We start from the raw sequence: 13,335 nt of genomic DNA, 5'->3' as shown, positions 1-13,335 counted from the left end.
CCTAACCTAAATTATTATTGCTTATTGATTTACTCAGCAAATACTTACAGTCCTCTTATATTGCAGCTCTAGGCAAAAGGTAAAGTGCCCCCTGTGTGCCTGGAGCTTACAGTCTGACTCTAGGGCTTTGTACTCAATATAGTTCTATATAATTTTTATAAATAAGAGAGCAGTTCTACAATCACTGGGAATATCTGTTTTTCTAAATTTATTCTATTTTGGCATTTACATTTTATTCTTTGCATCTCCAAATGGGATCTGGGCAAATCAAAAAAAAAAAAAGAAGAACTCTCTAGCGATTACAACAGTATATGCACAGAAATCTTAGATGCAGGCTCAAAGATACTGTCAAATATAAGAAAAGGAAACATTGAAACACCTGTGAATATCTGAGGTACATTTTGAAAACACAGAACTAAACCTTATCTCTTTCCTCTTCAAAATGTGCTAGTCTTCACAACTTTCAAAACTATTAATGACTTTTCAAAGCTTCCCACAAAATTGTTTTGTCAGTATTCATTCATGAGGAACGACCTATATCCTTGATAGACTCTAATTTATGCTCCTTGCTGTGTTTCCTTTTACCATTCCTGGATTTAATTAGCTGTAATAAACTGTTCCTCTTGACAAGAAATACTGTTTCTTGGTTTAATTCCATGTCTATAGAAATTTAGAATCAGCATCCAATAGAAACGGGGAAAACTCTTTATAGACTAAATACATCAAGAAAATAAATGTCCATGGAACATGGTGAAAAGGGCCATTTCCTTAGTTTTCATCAGTGATTAGATGCCAAAAACACATAAGAAAGAAAAAAAATCAAATGTAATAGTCAACTTCTCTGTGAATGTGTGATTAATAATGGCAGTCAATTGAATCTTGTAAGCAGTTCAGAACGTTGTTAATTACAGTTCAGGGGAAAGCAAATTCAATATGAAACACTTTTAAGCAAAAGTAAATGGGATTTTATGGTGTTGGCAACTGTAATGTGTTTTGAGCAGTGCTGAGCTACTTTATACATTAGCATAGTTGTTTATGGACTTGGTGATATGATATTTAAAACGTACTATAATATGGGTATTAAATTAGATCAGAAACTGTGCCTACCAGTTTCAGGGTGGGAGGCCATATGTGCTATAAAGATAAAAGGATTTAGACAGTTGAAAAAGCAGTGAGTAGAGTTTAAAATCCCTACAATGAAGAAGTTGAGAGAATCTGCTATCTGCGGGGAGCAGGTAATTTCTCACCAAGCACAGTTCTTGCAAAATGCATAGATGGCAAATTTGCCTTTAACAGATGTTCTCCACTCCCACCATTTTCCAAACCTGAGTACTTTTCATGGGTTTTGGCCTTAGAACTATATATGTCCCTAATATTCAACTGCTTACTCTCTAAGTTAGTTCACCTTACAGGTGAAGAGACAATTTGCCGTCAGTATTGTCTGATTTATGTTCTGTTACACTAGTGGCTGAGGAAGTGAGAAGGCATAAGAAGGTCAGTTGACACTAAGGAATGCCACTTGCAAACAAGTTTCCAATTGTCCCAACAATTAGTTATTTGATTGATTAACTTTCCTTTTATATTGCAAACATTCCCTGAGAACATGCAATCGGTCATTCCTAAGAAGTAATTACAGCAATCTTCAGCAGTACTACACTCTTATTAACGGGCATGAGCCTTTCTCTCATCTCCACCCAAAGGAAATATAAGGACAAAGAGTCATTTAAGATCGTATAGCATTTTAGGAAAGCAGAACTCTAAGAGGGATATCTAAACAGAATGTTTAAAAATCTATAGGGCAGCTTGAGGGATTAGGTTAAGAGTGAAATTTAGAAGAGTAAGCGGAATGACAAAAACAACAGCTGCCATGCAATTTTGACTCATATTTTGATGGTAGTCATACTATCTACCTCTACCTACCTGAGATAGAAAAACAAATGACATGTTAGATTATCTCTTGCAAGGAGGCTGGAAGGAGGCACACCCACCAGAAGTCAAAAGGAGATCTTGAAATTATTGTTTTCTCTGCCAACTTCTTATCTTATCTTGATGATTATGTCCTATATTCTTCTTGTTGCCCAGGCTGGAGTGCAATGGTGCGATCTCGGCTCACTGCAATCTCCGCTTGCCTCCCAGATTCAAGCAATTCTCCTACCTCAGCCTCCCGAGTAGCTGGGATTACAGATGTCCTATATTCTTGATGATGATATCCTATATTCTTCAAAGAATACTTCTTTGAAGCTCACCCAATAAATTCCTGTTTTTGCTCTTATGCTGGCTTTTGAGGCAGCATGGCATAGCAGAAAATCTAGAAATAATACAGACAGGTGAAAGTTCTAGCTCAACAACTAACTGGTGAAGGTCACTGAAAAACTTATATACTTTCAGCTTCAATTTCTTCAACTGAAAAACTGTGAATAGTATCACCTTTGCTGGGCTTTAAAGATATTACTACATGGAACACATAAATACACCAAACACAATTTCTGGCATTTAACAAACTTTCAGTAAATAAAGTATTGATGTCTTCTTTTTTTTTTTTTTTTCTTTGGCTACTATTAAAAAATCTGTTAAAAGAAAAAAAAAAAAAGTCAGTAATCTCTAACCTTCTGAGAGTCAGCTCTCATTCATATATTCATCCTTCCTCCAGTGTACTATTTATGTTCATGTGTAGTTAATATGAAATAAAGACAACACTAACACATCATTTAGATATTTCTTTTTTTTTTTTTTTGAGACTGAGTCTGGCTCTGTCGCCCAGGCTGGAGTGCAGTGGCCGGATCTCAGCTCACTGCAAGCTCTGCCTCGGGTTCGCCATTCTCCTGCCTCCAGCCTCGGGTAGCTGGGACCACGGTGCGCACCTGTGCAGCTGGTTTAGTAGGCGGGGGTTTTACGTGTTAGCCAGGATGGTCTCGATCTCCTGACCTTGTGATCCGCCCGTCTCAGCCTCCCAAAGTGCTGGGATTACAGGCTTGAGCCACCGCGCCCGGCCATTTAGATATTTCTGCCACAACCCCACAAAAAAAGGAAAAGCCAAACCAAGGATGGAAAAATACTTTTACAACAGGATTAAGTTGTCATTAAAATCTCCATCTGGAGAATTAAAATGGGAACTCTGTGAATGACTAAAGATATAGTAGCAACATCAGTAGCTGGAATACCCTGGGAAAGAGAGAGGCAATGAGGGAGCCAAAAACAGGAGAAAGTCAAAAGGATGGCTAAGTAAAATCTACAGCTAATATGAAATTGTGAAGGAGAAAATAGATAGATACAGAACTGATGAGGCAGTAGGAGTAGGGAAAGCAGAATTGAATTTTATTAAGATATAGGAGGAAACCAAAAGAACTGTCTAGCTTCTGTCTCATCTCCTGAATGGCATTTCATTCCAGCCTTCCTAATGTCAAGGTGTAGTATAGCTTTGCTCCTCCCATGAATTCTCAGTGCATCTCTCTTATCAACACCTGCATCATCAGACTCAATATCCAATACTTAGGGTACCCAAGTGAATCTCTGTCCTGACAAACCCAAATCTCACAAATACATCATCTGAGTGGTAATTTACTTTAAATACTTTGGTATGAAGAGTTTGAAGCACATGTGTGCAACTTATGCTTAAAAGGTGCTTAGCACTTGATTAATTAGCATTTGAAATCCCCTAATCAAGAATCAACATTCATGTCATAGAAATCTGCACAAGATAGGTAGTTAATTAACTAGTATAAGTTAGTCATATGGTTGGATAGAAAAAGTGTGAGCCCCAAACCCCTTGTGTGATCTGTTTGGTTTTATGCCAAATCTTTTACAGAAGTTGCCCAATATGACCACAAGATCAGTTGGTTTTGCCTTTACATGGCAGTTTTGTAAACTACAGCTGGCAGGCCAAATCTGGCCATTGACTGTAAATAAAGTTGTATTATAATTGTTTACATATTGTTCATGACTGCTTTGGGGACTTCCACAACAGAGTTTAAGAGTTATGAGGAATATCAATGGAAAGATATTCAAGCACATAAGAGCAGGCAATATGACAGTTTTATGCTTGTTTACTAAAATGAAATTGGATGAATTTAGACTAAGATTTTCTTATTCTCAAGTCTTGGTGAGGTTGTTGGGCAGGGACCTATAGCCTTCCTTGATCTTTGGTCAGTTCTTAGTAGTAATACAAATCCCAAAAGAGTGCCATGTTGGAGGTTTTTCTTCCAGGAAGGGAGGAATTGAAGGAGGGAGGAAGGGAGGAAGGGAGTACAGAGCAGGGACAGAGGGACGGAAGGAAGGAAAGAAGGGAGGGGAGAGAGAATAATAAAGATAGAGAGTGTGTGTATGAGAGAGAGAGAGAACAAAAGAGAGAGAGAATGGCCAACCATGATACTGGAAACTGATCTGACTTCACAACTCAGGCCCAATGTGATTTGATACTTCTTGGGTTCACAGATAAGCCATAATGTTCTCCTGTTGGATATTAACAATCTTAAAGAACATTCGCTTCAGACAAGGTCATTGTAAAAACTTCAAAATACCAAAGAGCCCCCTCTCACAAAATGAATGAGGAGTACTTTAACTAATTACAGCTTTATGGTTGCCCTAGGCTGGTCTTCCTACAGCTAAGATGTATTGAGATAGCTAGTCATAGAATTGCCATAAAATTTCTGTCAACACCCAACCCAAAGCAAACCTCTACTTCCTCAGACTTTCCCTAAGATTCCTCAAACCAGGCCCAAATCCTATGTGAGGTTCTTTGTCACCTGCTCCTACTGAGATGCCCCACAGTTCCCCACTGTGTGCATTCTCTCTTGCTGCAGTGAGTAACGAATTCAACTTGCTCAACTCTAAGTGTTCCTGTGACTGGATGAAGTCTGCTAATGTGGCCTTTCCTTTCCCAGTGCTTCTATCTACAATATAGCTGAGTGTACAACCTGGTATCTGCATGCAGACTGCTCAGCTGTGTGAAGGACTGTATTACCACTTTGTTTAGACATCTAAGTATGTCCTTTCATTTCAGGTTCATTTTATACTTACATTCAGGGGCAGGTTTAGTTTAGGACTTCTGCTAGTGTTGTGGGAAGTCAGGGACCCCGAATGGAGGGACCGGCTGGAGCCAAGGCAAAAGAATATAAATTGTGAAGATTTCAAGGACATTTATCAGTTCCCCAAATTAATACTTGTATAATTTCTTATGCCTGTCTTTACTTCAATCTCTGAATATAAATCGTGAAGATTTCATGGACATTTATCACTTCCTCAATCAATACTCTTAAAATTTCTTATGGCTGTCTTTACTTTAATCTCTTAATCATGTTATCTTTAGGCCAGGCGCGGTGGCTCAAGCCGGTAATCCCAGCACTTTGGGAGGCCGAGGCGGGTGGATCACGAGGTCAGGAGATCGAGACTATCCTGGCTAACATGGTGAAACCCCGTCTCTACTAAAAATACAAAAAAAAAAAAACTAGCTGGGCGTGGTGGCGGGCGCCTGTAGTCCCAGCTACTTGGGAGGCTGAGGCGGGAGAATGGCGTGAACCCAGGAGGCGGAGCTTGCAGTGAGCCCAGATCACGCCACTGCACTCCAGCCTGGGAGACACAGTGAGACTCCATCTCAAAAAAAAAAAAAAAAAAAAAAAAAAAAAAAATCATGTTATCTTTGTAAGCTGAAAATGTACGTCACCTCAGGACCACTATTGTAAAAATTGATTGTAAAACATTTGTGTTTGAACAATATGAAATCAGTGCACCCTGAAAAAGAACAGAATAACGGTGATTTTCAGGGAACAAGGGAAGATAACCATGAGGTCTGACTGCCTGTGGGGTCGGGCAGAATACAGCCATAGTTTTCTTCTCTTAGAAAGTCTATAGATGGATGTGTGAGTAGGAGAAATATCACTGAATTATTTTCCCAGCAAGGAATAATCCTGGGGAAGGAATGCACTCCTGGGGGTAGGTCTATAGATGGCTGCTCTGGGAGTGTCTGTCTTATATGGTTGAGATAAGGATTGAAATATGCCCTGGTCACCTGCAGTACCCTCAGGCTTACTAGGATTGGGAAATTCCAGCCTGGTAAATTCTAGTCAGACCAGTTATCTGCTCTCGAACCCTGTTTCCCATTAAGATGTTTATCAAGACAATGCATGCACAGTGGGACACAGACCATCATCAGTAATTCTAATTTTGCCTTGCCTTCTGATCTTTATTGCCCTTTGAAGCATGTGATCCTTGTGACCTACTCCCTGTTCATACATCCCCTCCCATTTCAAAATCCCTAATAAAAACTTGCTGGTTTTGTGGCTCAGAGTTGTCATCATGGTCCTAGCAATATGTGATGACACCCCCCGAGGCCCAGCTGTAAAATTTCTCTCTTTGTACTCCTTCTCTTTATTTCTCAGACCAGCTGACACTTAGGGAAAATAGAAAGAACCTACATTGAAATATTGGGGGCTGGTTCCCCCGATAGCTAGTATAATTGTCTACTTGAAATGCTGTGGTCAAACTAGGTTATATCATTCAGCAGAGTATTGAATCTACATGAATGATATGAAACCCATTGATAAAATTTACATTAATTTCAGAAGGATAGGGATAACAAAAGAGGATTATAGAAACTTATACAAGTCATTAATTTTCTTTGTTCATAGTTCCTGAACATCAGTTATAACACTGAAGTCTTAGAAGTTAGTTTCTTTAGCTTCAGAGTTTTTAAACGTAAATTGTTATGTTACTTTTTTTTACCAAGATCACCAAATGTTAAATAATGGTACAATGCCTGGGTAGGTTAACTGAAAACTTTTTATTGATATGAAATGTCAGTAACCTGGGTGACTATTTAGCAGAAAAGGTCAGATGTTTTTCAAGGTCATGTAAAATATGGAGAATAATCCTTGGTTTGCAATATTTGAAACTTATGAGGATAAGCACAGTATAATAATTGGTCTCATATTTCATGGTTTATGAGAATATGTGTTGCTAATTCACATGTACAAGAGCATCTAATATTAGGTCTCTCAATTTGTTATTATATATTAAAATTATTAAAAGATATAGGTTATATCATGAGAGAGTGTGAAACAGAAAAAAAAGAAAAAAATGATATAGTTGATAATTGCCTGAATATGCTGGAAATCATAATCTCTGTCAAACTCCAAACAGGAAATGTACCTAATAGCATTGGTTCTACCACAAGAAACTATTGCATATTTTTTCTGTTTTTTTTTTTTTTAAGTTCAGTTTCTCTTCAATATTTTTCTCTTTTTGATGTTTCTCTCCTTTGTATTTTTTCTTCTCTGAGAATAAGTCCACTATTGATCCTAAACATCACTGCACAGCCCCAAGGCAAATACACTGATGCCAATTGAAATCTAGATAGAATTTGCATAGTTCAGAAACATTATCTTGACAACTGCTTCTGCAACACCCCTTACGTATGTGGAGTGTAGCCAAAAATGACATAGTGATGACTAGTACTGCCTTCGGTCTTGAAATTGTTCTAAATTTCCTTTCATAGGAAACAGGAAGTCTTGGAGGGATCCACACTAAAGGAGTTTAGGTATCTAAGGTACCCGCACTCCTAAGAGTTCAATTTACATCTTGATGTCTTTGGTGAAAGTTAGAATGAAAGTGAATATAAACTACACATTGATTATTAATAATCGTCAAGAAATAATATTTTTAAGTTTCACATTAAAATGTTATAATAGATGACAACGTAAGTTATACATATATCAAAAATGAGAGCAATCATAAATAGAAACCCATTATGTAATAAAAAGTTTTGTAGGTACAAACAGACCCTGGAAATTCAGTTTGACAGTGGGAGGCTTATTAATTGAAGAATCTGTTTTTGTTTCCCTCCCTCTACTTTTGTCCAAAGGGATCCAGGGTGATGGGTTCACTTGACTGGAAGCTTATATGAGCAAACCATTTGACACAGTTAACAGTGATCTGGATAAAAACTGTAATGCCATCTAATGCAGGCAAGCAAAATGTCGGGATCAAAGGAAGTAATAACACTAGTTCATTCCTCCTTTCCTGAGAGTTGAATCTAGAAAAAAAAAAAAAAAAAATGAAACAAGTGTGCTTTGAGGAATGACTACAGGAATTTGAGATGCTTATCTTGGAAGGGAAAAGACTTTATAGAGCAGAGAAAAAATGAAGAGAGAGAAAAAAATGCCCAAACAGACTTTTTTCCTTTGAATTAAATTGCTTATCAAATTGGAGCAAACTCTGGCAGGTGCCCAGAAGGTCATATTGGTTGTTAAACAGTGAAAGTTAAATTTATTCCAGGACCTCTATTCCCAGTTTCAATGTTCTTTCCATGACCATTTTCAAGAGGTCATGAGTTTGGTGACTTTGGAATCAAACAATGCTAAATTGAAATATCTGCTTCCTTCCTTTCAATGGGAGGTAATTTTTCTTTTAATGAGGGAGAGCCATGTGGTGAAATTCATCCTTTGAAAAGAGGAATCTAGCGTCATGATGGAGGATGTGTCATAGCCTAAAGGGAAGAAATCATTCTAAATATACATTCCAGGAATGACTGGATTTTCATGCTGTGCTATACTGGGTTTCTTTAAAACTTTCCTTCATCATTTTTACTTGGGGAAATACAGTCCATTTTTATAAGGCTCTGTACAGATGGCAACTTATTTGGCAAGATGGTAAGTCCATACCACCTCAAAGTAGAAGTAATACATATTTGTATTAAGTTCCCTGAACAGAAATGACAACTCATTATGATATAGGTATTTATGCCAAACACAGCACATTATATATTATGGATACTTAATAATAAACATTCATTGTTGGAATAAACTAACCAGATTACAATGGTGATGTAGGGAAAACAGAATAAGATATTTGACGTATTAGGCTATGAGAAAGTAAATTATCGGTGGAAACTTTCTTTTTACAGTTCTTCACTAATGTATTTATGGGTTTATGTTCTTTATCTGTTTTAACTATTTTTCAACAAATAAGCTTTTTAAATATCATAAATATAAAATTATTTGATAATAAAATAGTGACATTTTACTTAGCTTATTGAATTTAATTTTTCTGAAAATCTATGGGAAATAATATACTTAACTATAATAGTTCATCAGAAGACATTAATTTTAGCCCCTGTTTTGTTATTGCAAAATGAACCATATTTTAATTACATCACAGTTTCATATAATAAAATCCATTTACTAAAGTGAGACTAACATACTGTCCAATCACCAACAATCAATAGCTCAAACACAAGATAAGTCAAAACAAAAGGATTCCAATAGTGGAAGTTCAGATAGATCTTATTTCTGCCATCCCTTTACCTAAGAAGTAGACAAAAAAGGATCTGGCTTTGGAATCAGATCAGCCTGAACATGGTTCTGGGTTCTGCTAACTGACGGGCTCTGTGGCTTGAGGACTGTTACCTTGAAATTTCAGATTTGTTCTGTTTACAACTGTTAAATGGTAATAATGATAATGTTTATTTTGCAGCATTTTTGCTACAATCAACACTTTTATTCTTTCAAGCCCAGAGGAAGTGTCATTAAACTGTCACTGCTTTTTTTCCTTGTTTCAAATGAAAATATTCACTTTCTACTTCTGTTATATTATATAAATATCTAATTTACTCAACAGAACCAAAAGCTCCCTAAAAACAACCAAGGCTCATTCTTTATATAGCCTCTACAACCTTTAGCTCAATGTACAAAACAGTTGACTGAGAAACATTTGATCACTGAATTAATGAGATTACAAACTTAAACTTTTGAAATATAGTACTTTTTCACTAACCTCAGAAATTGATAAGTAAAGATAGTTTAGGGCTTAACAATGAATATTAATGAGTAGACCGCCCAGATAGCAATCACGATGTAGAAATAGCAGACTACGGTACTTGGCCTACCTGGATCTATAAGAATATAAACAAGATATATTTCTTTGAACAAAATAATCTAAATAATTTGTCTGCAAATAATTTTATTTCTTAGATAATGCTTACTCTGTACTAGGCAGTGTTTGTAGTAACTTAAATTTTTTTACTTATTTAATAATCATAACAAATCTATAAGGTACAGGTGTTACTACAACTTCTTTTCTATAAGTGAGAAAATTGAAAAAGAGCTTTTCAATAAATAACATGCCCGAGACCATGGAGCTTATACATTTCAGAGTCAGAATTTGAAACTAGGCAGAGGATCCTCAGTTTCTGCTTTCCTAACTATCATATTATGAAGTAGAATTTCAAAACATATGTCATCACTACTCTCTTGAAATACAGAATGCAATTATTCTGACATTTGTAATAAATATATTGAGGTTACAGTAAGAACCACTGATAGAAAATCTACTTATACTAGTGACAACAGAGCATACTTTTCCACAAATCTTATCCCCAGAACATATCTGTTCCTTTTCCTCCTAGGTGCTTAAACAATTCTTACAACATTTCACCATAAGATAGATGTTAGGAATCTTTCAGAATCATTTAGAACTATTTGATGGTGAGTACATGCTATCTGAGATTGCTCCTGCAGTAAATCACCTAAAGTTATTGAATTTATTTCAAGTTATCATATATAAAGTAAACACCATTATTGACATGGAAGATATTTCATTTCCTCATGTTTCATTTACTTCCCACATACTAGGGAGCTAAAATGGACTATCAGGATAGAATTCTGGTACACATTGTTTCAAAATATCATTTATTTATAATCTAAATAAAAGCCTTCTGCCTTTAGGTATCAGAATTGTGCTTAATAAAATCAATGATGTAGGTATAGATTTTTTTTAGCTGTTGTTTTTATGGAACCAGAAAAAGACAGTAGTAGATAAGCAAATGCTGATAACATATACCACCAATATACTGACACTAAGAGAGTTTATGAGCTTTGTCTATCAGAAATAAGAGAAATCATTTCACCCAAAAAAAATCTTAGAAGCAAAAGTAAAGATGGCTCTTTGCTTAATTTTTTCTCAGGATGATACATAACAAGTACTATTCTAGATGCGTAGGAGGAAAGTTAACATATAATAGATGCCTTAAGGCATTTGCAAACTTTAGCTTACAACAGAATCACCAGGAGGACTTGCTATAACATGGATTTCTGGTTACTTAGAAATTTGTTATAACATAAATTTCTGGGCTCAACCTTCAGCAGTGCAGTAAGCTGGTCTAGGGTTAAACCTCAGAATTTGCATTTCCAATAAGGTTTCAGATGATGCTGATGCCGTCGTGGTCCGGTACCACACTGAGAATCACTGCATTAGGGTTTTAATCTTTTCTCAGAAACCTGGTTTGCAAGACCACCAGTCTTGAATTACTTTCTGTTTCCAAACATGGAGGAAGTATAGGTTGTCTTGCAAATAACACCTATGAAAAATGAATCATGTTTTTTTTTTGTTTGTTTTTTGTTTTTGAGATGGAGTTTCACTCTTTCACCAGGCTGGAGTGCTGTGGCGTGATCTTGGTTCACTACAACCACTGCCTCCCAGGTTAGAGCAATTCTCCTGCCTCAGCCTCCAGAGTAGCTGAGACTACAGGTGTGAGCCACCACGCCCAGCTAATTTTTGTTATTTTTAGTAGAGATGAGGTTTCATCTCATTGGCTAGGATGGTCTGGATCCCTTGACCTAGTGATCTGCCCTCCTGGGCCTCCCAAAGTACTGGGACTACAGGCGTGAGCCACCGTGCCCGGCTGCTCATTTTTAAGGTCAATTCAAGTATTAAATCTGTTTACACTTTAAAAAATCCCTTTTTATAGTAGCTAGTATCTACATTTGATGATGAATCCTACATTGTTGTAATTGTACTAAACAAGTTATAAATACTTGGTTTATTTTTAGTCATCCACATATGTTCCCATACAGTAAAGAACTAATCAATCATTCTTCTTTGTAGACGTAGTTATTGCATATGTCAAAAACTAAGCTTATTTGTTATGTCCAATAATTCATCAATTCATGAGATCAGCATATACATATTGAAATTGCACTTAGTTACGAGGTGCTGGTGTTCTATAATGAAAAACAATAGACAAACCTGATATGTAAGTTACAATAAAGATTAAAAATAAGTTTAAAAATATATGTGTGTGTGTATATATATATAAATACATGCATTTACACATGCCATTTGAGATAATATAACTGTTAAAAAAAAAAAAAAAAAAAAAAAGAACTGACCAAACTAACAAAGACTGCAAGAAAATACAGAAGACTAAGAATGTCTAGGATGTTGCAGTTTCGCATAGTATGTCCAGAGATGGCTTCTCAGAGGAAGTGGCATGAGTTAGGTTAGTTACTCTTTAATTTAGGTTAACCTTACTCTTTAAATTTAATTTTCTAATTTTTTCCTTGAATTTTAAAAAGATCAGTTTTTGCTTTGTTTGTTTTCTAATTCTTTTTTTTTTTTTTTTTTTTTTTGAGACGGAGTCTTGCTGTGTCTCCCAGACTGGAATGCAGTGGCGTCATCTTGGCTCACTGTAAGCTCCGCCTCCCAGGTTCACACCATTCTCCTGCCTCAGCCTCCCGAGTAGCTGGGACTACAGGTGCCCGCCACCACGCCTGGCTAATTTTTCATATTTTTAGTAGAGACAGGGTTCCACTGTGTTAACCAGGATAGTCTCGATCTCCTGACCTCGTGATCCACCCTCCTCAGCCTCCTAAAGTGCTGGGATTACAGGTGTGAGCCACCAAGCCTGGCCTGTTTTCTAATTCTTTTAGCCCATATACTGCTATGACAGTTATACACTCTTTATTCTGTGATTGGTTACTTTTAAAAATTTATATGGCTTTTATACAAAACCTAAAGTTGAGACCTTGAAAGCTTCAGCCCAAAATAAACGCATCCAGTATATTCAGGAATTTTTAACCCCACAAATTAGACTTTTAAAAAATGATATATGTTTTAAATTTATTTCAATTTTATGGGAGGTCTAATTTATGTATGTCATATTTCCTCCTTTAGATGTACACATCAGTGAGTTGTATCAAATATATACAGTCTTGTAGATATCACCACAAACAAGATATAGAAGAGTTTCATCACCTGAGAAAGTTCTTTCATATCCCTTTATAGTACGTCCTCTATCTTCAGGCGTTTGTGAACACTGATCTGCTTTCTGGCTCCAGAGATTTGTCTTTTTCAAATGTTATACAAATGGAATAATGGAGTACATAGCTTTTCAATCCTTGCTCTTTCCCGAAGTGTGGATTAAGCCATATTGTTGTAATGTTCAGTAGTAGTCTGGGTTTTTTATTGCTGAGTAATATTCCATTGTCTGTATATACAACAATTTGGGTATCCTTTCGGCAGCTGCACATTTGGGTAGCTTTCAGTATGGGGTAATTATGAACAAAA

At 36.4% G+C, this 13,335-nt stretch overlaps 1 protein-coding gene across 2 annotated transcripts in view; it reads right to left on the bottom strand.

Annotated features, from left to right (window-relative positions):
- SPOCK3 (SPARC (osteonectin), cwcv and kazal like domains proteoglycan 3) overlaps positions 1 to 13,335 on the bottom strand; it is a 481,502-nt gene that overhangs the window by 319,314 nt on the left and 148,853 nt on the right. The window contains exon 3 of one of the 2 annotated variants that reach the window (XM_021938931.1): positions 4,673 to 4,681. The exons of the other annotated variant lie outside the window; for it this stretch is intronic. Coding sequence (XP_021794623.1) covers positions 4,673 to 4,681 — 9 coding nt within the window. The remainder of the gene's footprint in view (positions 1 to 4,672; positions 4,682 to 13,335) is intronic. 2 annotated transcript variants of the gene reach the window in all.

This window comes from Papio anubis, chromosome 3 (genome assembly GCF_008728515.1).
Source record: "Papio anubis isolate 15944 chromosome 3, Panubis1.0, whole genome shotgun sequence".
In the NCBI taxonomy this organism is placed as follows: Eukaryota; Metazoa; Chordata; class Mammalia; order Primates; family Cercopithecidae; genus Papio; species Papio anubis.
The sequence above is the reverse complement of the archived record's forward strand: the minus strand, read 5'-3'. Positions and strand labels throughout refer to the sequence as shown.